General features: G+C 39.2%; 2 protein-coding genes across 2 annotated transcripts; one reads left to right on the top strand and one right to left on the bottom strand.

Annotated features, from left to right (window-relative positions):
* Positions 1-138: 138 nt before the first annotated feature.
* On the top strand, positions 139-5469 carry LOC139354098 (uncharacterized). The gene has a single exon (XM_070998363.1). It carries the CDS (start codon positions 139-141, stop codon positions 5467-5469), a length of 5331 nt encoding a protein of 1776 aa, XP_070854464.1.
* Positions 5470-16454: 10985 nt separating this feature from the next.
* Positions 16455-17246, bottom strand: LOC139354022 (uncharacterized). Its single transcript, XM_070998242.1, has 2 exons — positions 17021-17246; positions 16455-16961 (listed from the first exon to the last, which is right to left on the bottom strand). The coding sequence occupies exons 1-2, from the start codon at positions 17042-17044 to the stop codon at positions 16548-16550; spliced, it is 438 nt and encodes a 145-aa protein (XP_070854343.1). The 5' UTR covers positions 17045-17246; the 3' UTR covers positions 16455-16547.
* Between the last annotated feature and the right edge of the window lie 2104 nt (positions 17247-19350).

Genomic DNA, 19350 nt, shown 5'->3' with positions numbered 1-19350 from the left:
GCTTCGAAACCGTCAAGAATAAAAATTACATACAGTCCACACGTCGTCGTTTATATTTCTAACCATATTGCTGGTCCATCGTTCCGGATTCTTGGACAGTTTTGAAGTGCTTTGATTCTCAATTGGTAATTGTTTGCTATGGAACAATTAAAATCATTAGTAAAAAGCCGTGCAAGACTCAAGGCCAACATCACACGTGTCTTGGCATGGGCTGAACAAACGGAGATTGCTACACACACAGAGATCGTCACACGGATAGATCTTCTCAACGAAGTTTGGAAGGAGTTCAACCAGTTTAGCGATTGCATTGCGCTTCACGAGGAAGTGGAAGGCTATGTCGATCCGGAGATTGACAATGCGGTCTATGAAGCAAAATACCTAAGGGCAAGCGCTATTCTCAAGGAAAGGAGTAATGATCTACAACCGGGGACATCTACAAGCGGTGCGAGTGGCAGCAACGGGCTACACTCACACAACGATGCAATCTTGAACTTGCTACAACAAAACCAACAACTATTTGAGCGACTTGCTGTAAGTCAGAGCACACCGAACACGCCTGATCATGTTGGTGGTGACGTCACATTAGCGAATTCTCGGAACTCGGTACTCACGGCGAATTCAAATCTGAGCGAATTGCCTAAAATTCAAATCAAACGGTTCTCGGGCAACTACACAGAGTGGCCATCCTTTCAAGACATATATGAAAGCACAATTCATAACAAACAGCATTTGTCCAACACCCAGAAGTTCCATCACTTAAAAACACTACTCGTTGATGAGGCTGCCAACTTGGTTCGACACTTGGCAATTACGGACACGGCTTACAACACTGCATGGGAACGTCTTAAGGAAAGATACAATCGTCCACGGCACATTGTAAACTCGTTTTTGGAACAGTTTATGAGCCTGCCAGCAACTACAAAGATCGATGCAACAGTTCTACGGAAGGTTTCGGACGGAGCAAACGAAATTGTTCGTGGATTGGATGCGGTGAATCAGACGGGACGCGACTGTTGGATCATATATCTAGCCCTAGAGAAACTTGACGCTGACACACGGCGCAGGTGGATTGAGCGCAGCATGGAGACCGATTCACCCACTCTAGAGGAATTCTTCAAGTTTCTCGATTCTCGCTGCGAGGAACTGGAGCTGAGCAAAAGGGAGCTTGCGACTGGAAGCAAGACAACAACACATCCTGAAAAGCCAAAACGGATCACACACTCGATGGTTGCGGTTGAAAGTAGTGGCTGCACCAAATGCAGTTCTACGGAACACACTCTATATGGCTGTCAGCAGTTTCTGGATATGTCTGGACTGCAGAGGCGATCATTTGTGAAGGAGAAATCACTATGCTACAACTGCTTGCGACCTGGTCATGGGGTCAACAGGTGCAAGTCAACATACAAGTGCAGGCAATGCAAAGGAAATCATCACTCCCTTCTTCACGTCCAACCGAATCCACAGGCTAGTGGGAATCTTGCCCAGATAGCGGAGGGAGACGAGCAAAACTTAAGCGCGTCTAACACAAACTCAGTGACACTCAGTCATGTGGCCCAAGGAGCGGGCACCCAAAAGGTTGTATGTGCACAAGGCACTGCAAAATCTACACATCAAACGGAATTCAAACGAAGCATATTACCAACTGCTATGGTGTATGTTAAAAACGCAAAAGGTGAACACGTAACATGCCGTCTTCTATTGGACACAGGATCAGAGCTGTCTTATGTATCTGAGCGTTGCATCCAAGCTCTCGGATTGACACGGTCGGCATCACGCATTTTGGTTACGGGAATCTCTTCCGTAAAAGCAGACACGACAAGGGGATGCAGCACGCTGCAAATCAAGTCTCGCATATCTGATGATCGTTTGGTTGTCTATGCCCACGTGCTAGGCAGAATCACCTCATCTCTGGAGCGCCAAAATATAGACGCATCGACACTCGAGGTATTTAAGGATCTGCAGCTGGCGGATACACATTTCAACGCAAACACACCAGTAGATATACTATTGGGAAGCGAACACGTATGGTCAGTGTTCACAGGACGAAAGATGTACGACAACAAGGGTAATCTTATCGCTATTTCCTCGGTATTCGGATGGGTTATCACTTCACTCATCACATCGAACTCAAGCGACGCTATCGCACTAACCACGGATATCGACAACACGCTTCAGAAGTTTTGGGAACTGGAGAACGTTCAAAACAACACAAAATTGGAACCGGAAGACGACCAGGTCGAGAAGCACTTTCTCGCCACCCACAGTCGCGATGAAAACGGGAAGTATATCGTGGAACTTCCATTCAACACGGAAAGTCCTGAATTCGGAGAAACTCTACATGGAGCTCTCAGACGTTTCAAATCGGTGGAACGACGACTACAACAAAACGAGCAGCTGCGGACACAGTACGTATACTTTATGCGAGAGTATATCAACCTGGGGCACATGCGTGAGGTGCCGCCAGAGGAAATCGCTACTGGGAATCACTTCTTTCTTCCCCACCACCCAGTGCTAGGCCGAAAACTGCGAGTGGTCTTTGATGGATCCTTTCGCGACGCTAACGGTAAGGCCTTAAATGACACTCTTTTCACAGGGCCCAGTATCCAGCGCGATCTATTTGCTGTGTGCCTACGCTTTCGAATGTACAAGTTCGCATTCTCAGCGGACATCGTTAAAATGTTCCGCCAAATATGGGTAAACGAAAAGCACAGAAACTATCAGAAGATCGTTTGGAGAGAGGATCCATCCGATCCGATCAAGCATTTCCAATTGTGCACTGTAACCTACGGAACGTCATGTGCACCATTCCTGGCGGTACGAGTGCTGGAACAACTCGCTGTGGATCATCAAGAGGAATACCCGAATGCTTCAAAAATCCTACTGGAGGATTTTTATGTCGATGATGTTCTTACTGGATCAAACAATGAGGATGAACTACGTCGAAACCGAGACGAGTTGATTCAGCTGATGTCGTGCGCAAATCTGGAACTCGGGAAATGGGTATCAAATACCTCATTTATACAAAAGGATGATACCAACGCACAATCGTCGCCAGTTAAGGTTCTCGGACTATACTGGGATCCTGGAAAAGACATTCTAACATACAACATTGGTCTAGCAGCAAATCCTGACTGCACAAAGAGACAAGTCTTGTCCGACGTTTCCAGGATATTTGATCCTCTCGGACTCTTGGCACCCATTGTAATCCAATTTAAGATTATTTTCCAGAAACTCTGGCTCTTAAACTTGAATTGGGATGACCCGCTCCCAACTAAACTAGCGGACAACTGGCTGAAGTGTAGAGCAGATCTAGACACTCTACAAAAATTCCAATTACCACGCTTCGTTGCCAACGACGCAGACAATATCGAACTTCACGGATTTTCGGATGCCTCAACCAAGGCGTATGCTGCTGTGGTGTACAGCAGAGTTACAAATGACGACGGATCCATCTCGGTGTCCCTTGTGGCTGCGAAGACAAGGGTGGCGCCACTGAAACAACAATCTTTGCCACGCCTGGAGCTTTGCGCAGCACTTCTTCTAAGCCAACTCATTCGGTCGATCTCTTCTGGATTGCGCCACAAGAACATAACTGTTTTTGCCTGGTCTGACTCATCAATAGTGCTGTCCTGGTTATCTTATGCACCAGCCCAACTAAAGACTTTTGTTGGAAACAGAACCTCGGAAATCCTTGACACTATTCCTCGGAAGGCCTGGCGGCACGTAGACTCCAAATCAAACCCAGCTGACTGCGCTTCCAGAGGTCTGATGGCTGCTGACCTCATCGACTTCCATTTGTGGTGGAATGGACCTTTGTGGCTACGGGACCAGGATCAATACCTGGTAAAGTTGAACGATTCACGTTTTGGTTTATCTCTTTCAGACAAACGCATTCAAGGAGAAGTCAAGTCCAACTGTTTGGCTACAGTGGCAGCTGCAACTCAGGTTCATCCACTCGATAAGCTGATCGCACGAGTTTCTTCTTGGCTCAAGCTCGTTCACATTGTCGCCTATGTGAAGCGATTCATTCAACGCACACAAAACCCGTCCTGCGATAGGGCCTCAAGAGCTCTTACATTTGAAGAGATTAAGGCAGCAAGGAACATTTGCATAAAACACGCGCAGCACTGTTTCCACGAGGACTACCAATTGCTCCTTGCCAAGAAACCCCTAAGGAGCCGATCGCAGCTGGTCAAACTTGCACCAATGATAGACGAAAACGATTTGCTGAGGGTAGGCGGAAGACTGCACCAATCGCAGTTGTCACGAGAGGCAAAACACCCAGTTTTGCTACCAAAAACGCACCGAATCTCGAAGCTGATTCTGGAACACGAGCACCGAGTAAATCTTCACCCTGGCGTGTCTTCCCTGTTCGTAATCGTTCGTCAGAGATTCTGGATACTTGGAGCACGTAATCTCATTCGCAGAATAACACACGACTGTTTATCCTGCTTTCGTCAACGCCACCACACCGCTCAACAACAAATGGCTGATTTGCCCAGCGTGCGTGTCACTCAAGCCCTTCCATTCGTCAATACTGGTTGCGACTATGCAGGTCCAATCCTTCTAAAGGATGCTAAAGTTCGGAAGCCACGTATCAGCAAGGGTTACATTTGCCTGTTCGTCTGCATGGTCACCTCGGCCATACACCTGGAACTTGTCACAGACCTGACAACAGAAACCTTCTTGGCTGCCTTGCGCCGCTTCATATCCCTACGTGGCAAGTGTAGCAAGATCTACAGCGACAACGGAACCAACTTTATTGGAGCCAAGCGATCCCTCAACGAAATGCAAGAATTGCTTGCATCACAACGGCATAAGGACATCGTCACATCCACTCTGGCAGATGACGGAATTCAGTGGGTACTCATTCCCCCCAGAGCTCCTCATTGGGGAGGGAAATGGGAGTCGGCAGTTCGCTGCGTCAAACTGCATCTGCGCCGAGTCACCGGCAACTCAACGCTCACCTTCGAACAAATGCGCACCTTGCTTGCTCAAATCAGCGCAGTGATAAATTCACGCCCCTTGTGCTACACATCGGATACCGAAGACAACTACTTATCACCCGCCCACTTCTTAATTGGGCGACCGTTAACCACCGTACCAGATCCTGACTTAAGCCACATCCCTGTGGGCCGATTAGGATATTGGCAGAGCATCCAGGCTATGCTTCAAGGATTCTGGAAGAAATGGCACCAGGAGTATCTGACTACTCTGCAACAACGTCCAAAATGGACCACTTCAACACCCAACCTCTCGATCGGTGATGTAGTTCTCGTTAAGGAGTCCAATACGCCACCAGCATCGTGGCACATCGCACGGGTTATGGAAACCTACCCAGGGAAGGACAACCTCGTTCGAGCAGTCAAGTTGAAGACATCAACAGGAGAGATGACCAGGCCAATCACGAAGATTGCCGTTTTGCCCAGTTCAGAAACTGTGTTTCAGGGCGGGCCGGGATGTTCCTGAACGGTTGCAGTCTTTAATAACCTCTCATCATTAGGCGCATAATGCCATCTCTATCCTATGTAATATAATATCGATATACATATATATATATACCATTTTTCGATTCTGGCAACGCTGCTACGACAGCGTCTTTTTGTGAAATTCATACCAGTATCAAATAGGCTTCGAAACCGTCAAGAATAAAAATTACATACAGTCCACACGTCGTCGTTTATATTTCTAACCAGTCATCATTCTCTGAAAAGTATTTGGCGCTATTTTTAAACCGAATGGTAATCGCGTGAAGCGATACGAACCATTGTTTGTTGAAAAAGATGTTATATCCCGTGAACTTTTTTCCAGTTCAATTTGATGAAAACCTGACATTAAGTCAAGGCATGAGAAATATTTTGCTCTACCTAGTTGGTCTAAAATATCATCGATTCTAGGGAGTGGAAATTTATCAGACAAGAGTTTTTTATTAATTTGACGATAGTCAATTACTAATCGCCAATTTTTATTTTTCGAATTTGGAAGTGACTTTTTTGGTACTAACAAAAGTGGGCTATTATAAGGTGATACAGAGGGTTTCACTATTTCATCATTGATGAGTTTTTGGACTTGTTTTTGAATTTCGTCTTGTTGACTATGAGGATTTCTATAATTTTTTATATATACGGGTTCATCATCAATTAATCTCAGCTTTTGTTTATAAAAATTATTGGTAGTGATCGATTCGGTTTCTAGTCCGAATACATCACTATACCGGGTGCATAATGCTGTAAGTTGTTCATTGAATTGAGGCGGGAAGTTTTTTGCAAGTTGGGATAATACAATTTTTTGTCTGTCTTCTAAGTCCGTTTTTACTATTTCGTAGTTTGAAAGTGGTTCATGATGAATGTTTTTGATATAGACTACTTGATCTGTGTTTATAGTATTTAGTAATCTTATATATGCGTTTTGGACTGTTGCTATGTTATTTGCGATGTAAATACCTTGCTGAATTTCTTGATTCGGAATTAATACACTGTCTTCTTCTGAATTTATTTCGCTTTTTCGGACGACTTGGGATCTTGCTGGCAGAATCAGGAAGTTGTTGCCAGAACTGTATGCTATTGGAACATAAATTGGATGTTTTAGGTTATTTGGTCTTATTATAAGCCAGTCTTCAGACGGCTTGAAGTCTAATTGACAATTGTATCTTTTGATAAAATCGATTCCTAGTATTCCATCACATGGAATAGCGAATTGCATATTTACGATATGGAAACCATGTTGAATTACAATATGTACTTAAAAGTTTGAATTTCAATAAAAGTTAAGCCTTTTGATTTGGTAACTTCCTGACTTATACCCTGTATGTTTATGATGTGATTATCTTGAATGTTTTGAAAATTTACGGAATTTTCCTTCAATATGGATATTTCCGCACCTATGTCTAGTAGGAGAACTAATTCTTTTCCTGTTGCTACGTTCATGAAAGTGACAAATGTATTTTGACCGAGATTTAGAGTGTGAATTTTGATGTTGTTTACTGTCGTGTATCTAAAGGTGGTTGGGAGTTTCCCGAATTTGTTTGTGCTACTCTAACATTGTTATTCTGGTTGTTGTTGTTTCCCCCACGGCTGTTTCCGCCGCTGGTGTTTCCACCACGGTTGTTGTTTCTGTAATAACTGTTATTTTGGTTATTGTTATTTCTGTTATAACCATTGTTTTGATTATATCCGTTATTCTGATAATATCTGGTATTGTTATAATTTGTTATATATTATAAAGGGGCTTTATTTTATCTATGCTATTAAAATGTTTTGTTAGATTTGAAGTTATACCAAAAACTAGCTCATATGGAAAATAGTCATGTGCCATAGATGGAGTTGTATTAAAACAATAGACGAAGTATCGAAGCCATACATCCCAATCTGTTTTGTCAACTGAGATGTATGAACGAATGAACTCATTGAGTGTTCTGTGGCTTCGCTCCACGGTACCTACAGTCTGGTGGTGGTGTACAGTTGAAGTTACGTTTTTAATATGTAAGTATTTACATAGATCTTCAATAATTGAATTTTTATATTCTGTTCCCATGTCCGTAATGAACGTCTTCATTGGACCGTACTTTAGAATAAAATCTTCAAATATAGCTTTTGCTACTGTTTTTGCACTTTTATTTGGTATAGGTATAGCTACTAGGTATTTAGTTAAATCGCAGATGAGTGTTACTGCGTATTCGTTTCCATTATTAGATTTTGGAAGTGGACCAATAGTATCTACAATTACTATATCAAAAGCTCTTTGTGGAGTTTCGGTTATAGTTAGTGGGGTCTTAGTATGTTTAGTCGTTTTCGACTTTTGGCATTTAGGACATTTCTTTATGTACTCTTTTATGTCTTTGGACATATTTTTCCAGTAATAGTGTCTCTGGACCTTGGCCAAGGTTTTTGTAATGCCTGAATGACCACCTTGTATTGGATCATCATGGAATGTAGACAATATAGCTTCTTTTTCTTTATAACTTTTGATTACGGTCACCGGTTTGAGTAGCGCTACTCTCAATGATTTCAATATATTATTGCCCATAATTTTAAAATTATCAATTGAAACATGTTCAAAGATATTTTTCCACGATGCCACTTTGAGTTGGCTGACTTTGTGATTGCCGGCCTGCTTTTCAAGCCTTTGAAAGAATTGACCTAAGTCAATGGTTCCATTAGTATACAAATAGCTAACATCGTATCTTGCTGTAATTTTCTTTCCGTGCTTAAATAAACACATTTTATTATTTACATGCAAGGTCACTACTTTACGTACTTCATCATTATTAATGACTTCATATACGTTGGGCTTTGAAGCTTTTTCTATAGATTGCTTATGCATTCTATTTGATCTTTTCCTGCGCAGGATTTTTGTCTACTTTGGTTTCTGGTAGTATCTTTCAGAATTGTATTGCTTGTTTGTATATTTTTTAAGTCTGTGATGGTTATTCTAGAGAGCGCATCGGCTACATAGTTGTCTTTACCCTTTAGATACTCTACCGTAAAATTATATTCCTCCAATTCGAAGTCTCATTCGTGTTAGTTTGGAACTGGGATTTACCATTGAAAATAAGTAGGTAAGTGCTCTATGGTCTGCTTTGACAGTGAAGTGTCTACCATAAATATATGGTCTGAAGTGTGTTATTGCCCAATGAATGGATGCTAATTCTTGTTCTGTAGTGCTGTTGTTGCTCTCACCTTTCGTAAAGGATCTTGATGCGTATGCCACTGGAAGCTGTAGTCCATTTTTGTTTTGAGTTAGGACTGCTCCACAAGCGTATTCGCTAGCATCTGTGATTATGCAAAATTCTTTGCTAAAATCTGGGTATTGCAACAGAGTGGGATTTATTAATGCTGATTTAAGATGTTCGAAGGCGTTTTGACATTGTGTTGTTCATTCGAATTTTACATCTTTCTTACATAATCTTGTTATGTGACGGGAGTATTCAGCAAAATTCTTTATAAAACGTCGGTAATAATTGCAAAATGCAATGAATCTTCTATCGCTGTCCGCATCATGTGGGACTGGATAATTTTTAATTACGTCGTATTTTTTGTCGTCGGGCAAGATTCCTTTATCTGTGCATTTATGTCCTAAGAAAGTGACTTCATGCATAAAAAATGAACATTTTTCAGGATGTAACTTCAAGTTGTGTTTCCTACATTTCTCGAAAACATCAGTTAAGTTCTTGAGCATATGTTTTTCGGAAAAACCTATGACTATAAGGTCATCCATATAAAGAAATGCTTGCGAAGGTTCTAATCCAGAGAAAGCTATAGTCATCATTCTCTGAAAAGTATTTGGCGCTATTTTTAAACCGAATGGTAATCGCGTGAAGCGATACGAACCATTGTTTGTTGAAAAAGATGTTATATCCCGTGAACTTTTTTCCAGTTCAATTTGATGAAAACCTGACATTAAGTCAAGGCATGAGAAATATTTTGCTCTACCTAGTTGGTCTAAAATATCATCGATTCTAGGGAGTGGAAATTTATCAGACAAGAGTTTTTTATTAATTTGACGATAGTCAATTACTAATCGCCAATTTTTATTTTTCGAATTTGGAAGTGACTTTTTTGGTACTAACAAAAGTGGGCTATTATAAGGTGATACAGAGGGTTTCACTATTTCATCATTGATGAGTTTTTGGACTTGTTTTTATACCCGTTACTCGTAGAGTAAAAGGGTATACTAGATTCGTCGGAAAGTATGTAACAGGCAGAAGGAAGCGTTTCCGACCCCATAAAGTATATATATTCTTGATCAGGATCACTAGCCGAGTCGATCTAGCCATGTCCGTCTGTCCGTCTGTCCGTCTGTCCGTCTGTCTGTCCGTCCGGATGAACGCTGAGATCTCGGAAACTATGGGAGCTAGGCTATTGAGATTTGGCGTGCAGATTCCTGAGCTTCTTACGCAGCGCAAGTTTGTTTCAGCACAGTGCCACGCCCACTCCAACGCCCACAAACCGCCCAAAACTGTGGCTCCTACAGTTTTGATGCTAGAATAAAAATTTTAACTGAAATGTATTGTTCTCATCAATACCTATCGATTGACTCAAAAAAAAGTTTGCCACGCCCACTCTAACGCCCACAAACCGCCCAAAACTGTGGCTCCTACAATTTTGATGCTAGAATAAAAATTTTAACTCAAATGTATTGTTCTCATCAATACCTATCGATTGACCCAAAAAAAAGTTTGCCACGCCCACTTTAACGCCCACAAACCGCGAAAACCTGTGACGCCCACAATTTTCATGCTAGATAAAAAAATTTTAACTGAAATGTATTGATCTCGTCAATACCTATCGATTGGTTAAAAAAAAAAATTTACCACGCCCACTCTAACGCCCATAACGCTTAAATCTGTATACCGCCGGTAGGTGGCGCATTTTAATCTCGCTTTGCTGCTTGCATATCTCTATTTAGCTGAGTAACGGGTATCTGATAGTCGAGGTACTCGACTATAGCGTTCTTCCTTGTTGAATTTCGTCTTGTTGACTATGAGGATTTCTATAATTTTTTATATATACGGGTTCATCATCAATTAATCTCAGCTTTTGTTTATAAAAATTATTGGTAGTGATCGATTCGGTTTCTAGTCCGAATACATCACTATACCGGGTGCATAATGCTGTAAGTTGTTCATTGAATTGAGGCGGGAAGTTTTTTGCAAGTTGGGATAATACAATTTTTTGTCTGTCTTCTAAGTCCGTTTTTACTATTTCGTAGTTTGAAAGTGGTTCATGATGAATGTTTTTGATATAGACTACTTGATCTGTGTTTGTAGTATTTAGTAATCTTATATATGCGTTTTGGACTGTTGCTATGTTATTTGCGATGTAAATACCTTGCTGAATTTCTTGATTCGGAATTAATACACTGTCTTCTTCTGAATTTATTTCGCTTTTTCGGACGACTTGGGATCTTGCTGGCAGAATCAGGAAGTTGTTGCCAGAACTGTATGCTATTGGAACATAAATTGGATGTTTTAGGTTATTTGGTCTTATTATAAGCCAGTCTTCAGACGGCTTGAAGTCTAATTGACAATTGTATCTTTTGATAAAATCGATTCCTAGTATTCCATCACATGGAATAGCGAATTGCATATTTACGATATGGAAACCATGTTGAATTACAATATGTACTTAAAAGTTTGAATTTCAATAAAAGTTAAGCCTTTTGATTTGGTAACTTCCTGACTTATACCCTGTATGTTTATGATGTGATTATCTTGAATGTTTTGAAAATTTACGGAATTTTCCTTCAATATGGATATTTCCGCACCTATGTCTAGTAGGAGAACTAATTCTTTTCCTGTTGCTACGTTCATGAAAGTGACAAATGTATTTTGACCGAGATTTAGAGTGTGAATTTTGATGTTGTTTACTGTCGTGTATCTAAAGGTGGTTGGGAGTTTCCCGAATTTGTTTGTGCTACTCTAACATTGTTATTCTGGTTGTTGTTGTTTCCCCCACGGCTGTTTCCGCCGCTGGTGTTTCCACCACGGTTGTTGTTTCTGTAATAACTGTTATTTTGGTTATTGTTATTTCTGTTATAACCATTGTTTTGATTATATCCGTTATTCTGATAATATCTGGTATTGTTATAATTACCTCGATTATTACCTCGTCCGCGATTTCCGCAGCGCTGCGGGTAATTTTTGTAATATAGGACAGTGTTTCGCTGTCCGGTTGCTTCTGTGCAACTGTTTACAAATTTTAATATGGCCTCGTTTTTGTTTTAACTTATGAGATTCTAGCATTAGTCTAGCTCTCTTAATTGCCTGTTCTAATCTAAATTTGGATTCCTTAGCATAATCTTCTATATTATAAAGGGGTTTTATTTTATCTGAAGTTTTACCAAAAACTAGCTCATATGGAAAATAGTCATGTACCATAGAAGGAGTTGTATTAAAACAATAGACGAAGTATCGTAGCCATACATCCCAATCTGTTTTGTCAACTGAGATGTATGAACGAATGAACTCATTGAGTGTTCTGTGGCTTCGCTCCACGGTACCTACAGTCTGGTGGTGGTGTGCAGTTGAAGTTATGTTTGTAATATGTAAGTATTTACATAGATCTTCAATAATTGAATTTTTATATTCTGTTCCCATGTCCGTAATGAACGTCTTCATTGGACCGTACTTTAGAATAAAATCTTCAAATATAGCTTTTGCTACTGTATTTGCACTTTTATTTGGTATAGGTATAGCTACTAGGTATTTAGTTAAATCGCAGATGAGTGTTACTGCGTATTCGTTTCCATTATTAGATTTTGGAAGTGGACCAATAGTATCTACAATTACTATATCAAAAGCTCTTTGTGGAGTTTCGGTTATAGTTAGTGGGGTCTTAGTATGTTTAGTCGTTTTCGACTTTTGGCATTTAGGACATTTCTTTATGTACTCTTTTATGTCACATATTTTTTTATGTCACATATTTTTCCAGTAATAGTGTCTCTGGACCTTGGCCAAGGTTTTTGTAATGCCTGTATGACCACCTTGTATTGGATCATCATGGAATGTAGACAATATAGCTTCTTTTTCTTTATAACTTTTGATTACGGTCACCGGTTTGAGTAGCGCTACTCTCAATAATTTCAATATATTATTGCCCATAATTTTAAAATTATCAATTGAAACATGTTCAAAGATATTTTCCCACGGTGCCACTTTGAGTTGGCTGACTTTGTGAATGCCGGCCTGCTTTTCAAGCCTTTGAAAGAATTGACCTAAGTCAATGGTTCCATTAGTATACAAAACGCTAACATCGTATCTTGCTGTAATTTTCTTTCCGTGCTTAAATAAACACATTTTATTATTTACATGCAAGGTCACTACTTTACGTACTTCATCATTATTAATGACTTCATATACGTTGGGCTTTGAAGCTTTTTCTATAGATTGCTTATGCATTCTGTTTGATCTTTTCCTGCGCAGGATTTTTGTCTACTTTGGTTTCTGGTAGTATCTTTCAGAATTGTATTGCTTGTTTGTATATTTTTTAAGTCTGTGATGGTTATTCTAGAGAGCGCATCGGCTACATAGTTATCTTTACCCTTTAGATACTCTACCGTAAAATTATATTCCTCCAATTCAAGTCTCATTCGTGTTAGTTTGGAACTGGGATTTACCATTGAAAATAAGTAGGTAGTGCTCTATGGTCTGTTTTGACAGTGGAGTGTCTACCATAAACCATACCATATTGCCCAATGAATGGATGCTAATTCATGTTCTGCAGTGCTGTTGTTGCTCTCACCTTTCGTAAAGGATCTTGATGCGTATGCCACTGGAAGCTGTAGTCCATTTTTGTTTTGAGTTAGGACTGCTCCACAAGCGTATTCGCTAGCATCTGTGATTATGCAAAATTCTTTGCTAAAATCTGGGTATTGCAACAGAGTGGGATTTATTAATGCTGATTTAAGATGTTCGAAGGCGTTTTGACATTGTTATGTGTTATGTGACGGGAGTATTCAGCAAAATTCTTTATAAAACGTCGGTAATAATTGCAAAATGCAATGAATCTTCTATCGCTGTCCGCATCATGTGGGACTGGATAATTTTTAATTACGTCGTATTTTTTGTCGTCGGGCAAGATTCCTTTATCTGTGCATTTATGTCCTAAGAAAGTGACTTCATGCATAAAAAATTAACATTTTTCAGGATGTAACTTCAAGTTGTGTTTCCTACATTTCTCGAAAACATCAGTTAAGTTCTTGAGCATATGTTTTTCGGAACAACCTATGACCATAAGGTCATCCATATAAAGAAATGCTTGCGAAGGTTCTAATCCAGAGAAAGCTATAGTCATCATTCTCTGAAAAGTATTTGGCGCTATTTTTAAACCGAATGGTAATCGCGTGAAGCGATACGAACCATTGTTTGTTGAAAAAGATGTTATATCCCGTGAACTTTTTTCCAGTTCAATTTGAGGAAAACCTGACATTAAGTCAAGGCATGAGAAATATTTTGCTCTACCTAGTTGGTCTAAAATATCATCGATTCTAGGGAGTGGAAATTTATCAGACAAGAGTTTTTTATTAATTTGACGATAGTCAATTACTAATCGCCAATTTTTATTTTTCGAATTTGGAAGTGACTTTTTTGGTACTAACAAAAGTGGGCTATTATAAGGTGATACAGAGGGTTTCACTATTTCATCATTGATGAGTTTTTGGACTTGTTTTTGAATTTCGTCTTGTTGACTATGAGGATTTCTATAATTTTTTATATATACGGGTTCATCATCAATTAATCTCAGCTTTTGTTTATAAAAATTATTGGTAGTGATCGATTCGGTTTCTAGTCCGAATACATCACTATACTGGGTGCATAATGCTGTAAGTTGTTCATTGAATTGAGGCAGGAAGTTTTTTGCAAGTTGGGATAATACAATTTTTTGTCTGTCTTCTAAGTCCGTTTTTACTATTTCGTAGTTTGAAAGTGGTTCATGATGAATGTTTTTGATATAGACTACTTGATCTGAGTTTGTAGTATTTAGTAATCTTATATATGCGTTTTGGACTGTTGCTATGTTATTTGCGATGTAAATACCTTGCTGAATTTCTTGATTCGGAATTAATACACTGTCTTCTTCTGAATTTATTTCGATTTTTCGGACGACTTGGGATCTTGCTGGCAGAATCAGGAAGTTGTTGCCAGAACTGTATGCTATTCGAACATAAATTGGATGTTTTAGGTTATTTGGTCTTATTATAAGCCAGTCTTCAGACGGCTTGAAGTCTAATTGACAATTGTATCTTTTGATAAAATCGATTCCTAGTATTCCATCACATGGAATAGCGAATTGCATATTTACGATATGGAAACCATGTTGAATTATGTACTTAGAAGTTTGAATTTCAATAAAAGTTAAGCCTTTTGATTTGGTAACTTCCTGACTTATACCCTGTATGTTTATGACGTGATTATCTTGAATGTTTTGAAAATTTACGGAATTTTCCTTCAATATGGATATTTCCGCACCTGTGTCTAGTAGGAGAACTAATTCTTTTCCTGTTGCTACGTTCATGAAAGTGACAAATGTATTTTGACTGAGATTTAGAGTGTGAATTTTGATGTTGTTTACTGTCGTGTATCTAAAGGTGGTTGGGAGTTTCCCGAATTTGTTTGTGCTACTCTAACATTGTTATTCTGGTTGTTGTTGTTTCCCCCACGGCTGTTTCCGCCGCTGGTGTTTCCACCACGGTTGTTGTTTCTGTAATAACTGTTATTTTGGTTATTGTTATTTCTGTTATAACCATTGTTTTGATTATATCCGTTATTCTGATAATATCTGGTATTGTTATAATTACCTCGATTATTACCTCGTCCGCGATTTCCGCCGCGCTGCGGGTAATTTTTGTAATATAGGACAGTGTATCTCTGTCCGGTTGCCTTTGTGCAACTGTTTACAAATTTTAATATGGCCTCATTCATTGTATTGAAGGTACCAGCTCGCATGATAGTTTGTACCTTATCGATTGTGCAATTTTTAGTCATTGCTTTCACTTCATGCCGAGTGGAATATTTTCTTATTTATTTAACAAATTAAGCTTATCATACAATGTTAAACTTAATACTACATTTCCGAGGACTGGCTGCGGAGGCCTTCGACTCTTATAAATGCACCTTCTAAAGATTTTGTCATCTGCTTAACCTCTTGTGTGTACTGGTTGGCAGTTTTATTGCGTTGCTGTAGGTTCATCAGTTTTGCTGACAACACTTCTACAGTTTCGCCTTTTAGGGTCTTCCCACAGAGATCCATCCACCATCTACCATCCGTTGAACGGATGGTCCATAAGGTTTTGCCGTTCCGAAAATTTCCCAGTTAGTTCCCCATCCAAATTTAACGGACTACTTTATGCGATAGTTAGGCGATAATTTTGGGTGGAAACCCTAAACTCTTCTTCTTGAAAGTGGAAAGTGAAACATTTATTACGAAAACGTAAACAATGATGACGGGAAACTTTTATAGCGCTGTTGTGCTCATTTAAAATGTTGTGCAAAATGCAGCAGGCTAGAATAACTGCATTATTATTCTTGTAGTGGCTGTCCCGACCTTCCCAAATGCATTTTCTACCACTCGCCTAGCTTTAGACAGATTGTAGTTAAAATTTCGCTGTTCTTCGGATGCAGTTGTGGAAAATGGGTACGGCTTCATCAGCGTTTGGGAAAATCTAAAGGCAGAGTCCCCAATAAGCAGCACCGGAACTTGAACGCCACAAATTTCCCTTGTTTTTTCGTGAAGAAACGAAGAAGACACCATTTTCCTTGCCAGGCTCGACTTTTGAAATATAGTGGAGTCATTGCAGCGCCCAGCAGAGCCGATGTTTACATAGGTAAATCTGTATCTGTAGTAAATTTAAAATACAATGGGTTTAGAACATATTTGAGCTCTTAGAAGAACGCAGTTTACCTGTAATCCACGAGAGCGAATAATACTATTGAGTACCAGCCTTTGTAGTTGTGGTGATCGACTGCTTCTGCTGCTGACGTTTTTATTTCGATGTGACAACCATCTACACGTTATACATTGCTAAGACCATGAACTGATTTAATGAATTTATGTCTTACCAATTGCACCTAGACACTGGGGAAATCCGATTGCTTCGAATCCTTTGACACTCGTCCCGTCCACTTTTTCTGGAGTAAGATAGTCCGGTGACATGAACTCGCTGGCAAACTCAAAAATGAGTGCCCGGCAAAATTCGTGGAGAATTTTGCACACAGTGTTCTGTGCAACTCCAAAAAGCCTTCCGATGGAACGATATTCCGCTGATGATCCCAAGGTGTACAAGGCTATAGCGATCCGCTTTTCAAGAGGAATGGCATTTCGCCAGTTGGTGTCCTTCTTCCGCAAAACACCAAGTCGGTCCACCAAAAACGAAAAGGTCCTCTTCTCCATACGAAAGCTCTCTTTGAAGAACTCGTCGTTGTTTTCCGGTATATCCTTTTCCCAAAATGTCCCGTATCGCTTCTGTTTAATATAATTCGCACTCTTTAATCGTATTTTTAAAACATTTTAAGAGCACGTACCAGCATCCACACACTTCGTGGCATTTGCTATTTTGCAGAAAAAATGCTTTCGTACAAATCCAATTCGTCGTCATTCCACTCCTCTGAATTGGCTGCCAATAAAAGCTGGTTCAACTTAAGATTTTGCTGTTGTACAACAGCCAAAATAATTGGTAAATTGTTCATTTTGGTCTGGCAAAATCCACTTTAACAATTTTTGCTTGTGTTTTTATTAGGCACAGCTGAACTGACAGTTGTTGTCGGATGGTAGATGTTGGATGTGCCCTGTGGGAATCGGAGTTTCACATTTGTCAAAAATCCCAACCGTTTCTAACGAATGGACTGTATGGGAAGGGTTTATAAGACGTTGTTTTTTAACCTGGAAATGACTTCAGCTATTGTTGTTTCATATCCGATTAGATTTCTGGCGACACCTTTTAGCTTTGTTTTTATAATGGAAACTGCTAAATGTTCGTGTTCGATTGATTGGAGTTATTTCTACAATGCTGTTGTGAGAATCCGAGTCGGTCGATTCCTGGTCTGATAATTCAGATTGAATAAGGACTGCCGGAATAGTGAGGTTGTTTGTATCTTTTTCTTTTATATCGGGATCTTTAGAGATAGGGTCGTCAGCCTTAGCTCTTCCTGGTGGATCTGATGATTCTGACTCTTCTCTAGCTTCTATCTTCAAAGGTGTGTTTAGGATAGTTGGTACTGAAATTGTTAAGTCGTACCTTTGCTTTATAACTATTAGGTTATCCCGTAATTTGTTTAAGTATTTTCATACCTGAGACCAATGGGCTTTGTTTAGCCTGTCTCTCTGATCGTGTATTAGTATACGCGCTGTATTGAAGCGAGTTACTAATATTTCGTCATGCTTGTTCACAGTGTTTTGCTGTGCTGGCCGGGGTCTTGATAGTGACTTATAAGATCTGTCAAAATCAATTTTTATATTATTTAGTTCTTTATATAATTCGTCCCATTCCATTATTTAATGGAATATTTTCTAGATTCTTGAAACCATCAATGAAAGATGTCTCCCAAGTAACTTGTTATCGTTAATTACTCATCTTATTTTTAGGGTCGGCACGCTGCTCAATACTATCGCCTTCTGGGTACTTGAGCAATGTATCAAGGGAGAAAAGCCTAAGTTGTACCTATTCATGTACTCATATACGAATTCATTGATTAGTAGAGGCTATGCTCCTTTTTCAATTATTGATAATACCCTGTTCTGAAAATTGGGTTCCCTATCAAAAGTGATTCTAATACACTCTGTAGTATTCATATTTTATATTTGTTATTATTTTTTATTTATTTATTTTCATTGTACATTAGATAACATTATTGGATGAAATAATATCTATATTCAATATATCAATATATGGACATACATATTTATATTAAATGGTTTGCTCTTTTGTTTTTATTTTATTTTGAACATCTTTTTATAATTATTGTTGGCGCTTTATGTATTTATATTTTGTCCAGATCATTAGCCTGGCTTTTATTTATGGCTCTCTTTGATATACATTTATTATGAAACATAAATGCCTTGTAAAAATAGATGTGCTCATAATAAAGACAATGATTGATAATAAAATGTTCGTTAAATCTGTATTAATATTTTTGGACTCGATTTTATTTATGACGTTTGCTGTGGAGTCCACTTCTTTTACGTCTACTAAACCCATTTTGGGTGTTTTTCTGTGAGCTGCTATAGCTATAGGTGTGTAGTTTAATTTATAATTTATTTGTCATTTAGTTTGGCTCATGTAGTTAAAAATTTGCCTTATTGGGCCGTGAAAATTTTTTTTTGTATAATTTGATAAAAATTTATTTTTAACGTTGTATGGCTTTCAGGCCACACGCTAATTGGGCAACTTTAATGTCGCTCAATTTTACATTAGTTTTTTATATAATATAAAAAAAATATGCATCGCAGTGCAATGAAAAAAATTATGCAACGCAATGCATGGTAAAAAAAAATGCGCTCTATGAAGCGCTGTCGGCTCACTTCTCCTTGGTCTTGCTTGGTTGGCAAGACGTGGCCGGTGCTGGCTGCATAGGCTGGACTTCCTCGACATAGAGTAAGAATCTATATAGAGGTTTCAATTGCTCTGCCCGAACCTCTGCCCAACCTCTGCTAAGAGCCAATTCAAGGCCAAGTTTGAAGCTAACTTAGGTGCGAAGCAACAGCAATAGGGATTTCGATTAAAAACAAAAACAAAACAGTGAGCAAGAGCGGTGCAGAATGAGGTGGGAAGGAATTACAAGTTCGATCAAACTTGTCAAAAAGAGGGGAAATAAGCATTTTTCGCCTAGGTGGCATCATAGCCTCATTATCTAAA

This window comes from Drosophila suzukii (assembly GCF_043229965.1).
Source record: "Drosophila suzukii chromosome 2 unlocalized genomic scaffold, CBGP_Dsuzu_IsoJpt1.0 scf_2c, whole genome shotgun sequence".
Taxonomy (NCBI): domain Eukaryota; kingdom Metazoa; phylum Arthropoda; class Insecta; order Diptera; family Drosophilidae; genus Drosophila; species Drosophila suzukii.
Note: the sequence above shows the minus strand (reverse complement) of the source record. Positions and strands in the feature narration are given on the sequence as shown.

Coding starts and splice junctions, on each gene's coding strand:
- LOC139354098 (XM_070998363.1), top strand. CDS start 139: ATGGAACAATTAAAATCATTAGTAAAAAGCCGTGCAAGACTCAAGGCC.
- LOC139354022 (XM_070998242.1), bottom strand. CDS start 17,044: ATGCCACGAAGTGTGTGGATGCTG. Junction 16,962..17,020: donor CACGAAGTGTGTGGATGCTG/GTACGTGCTCTT, acceptor TATATTAAACAG/AAGCGATACGGGACATTTTG.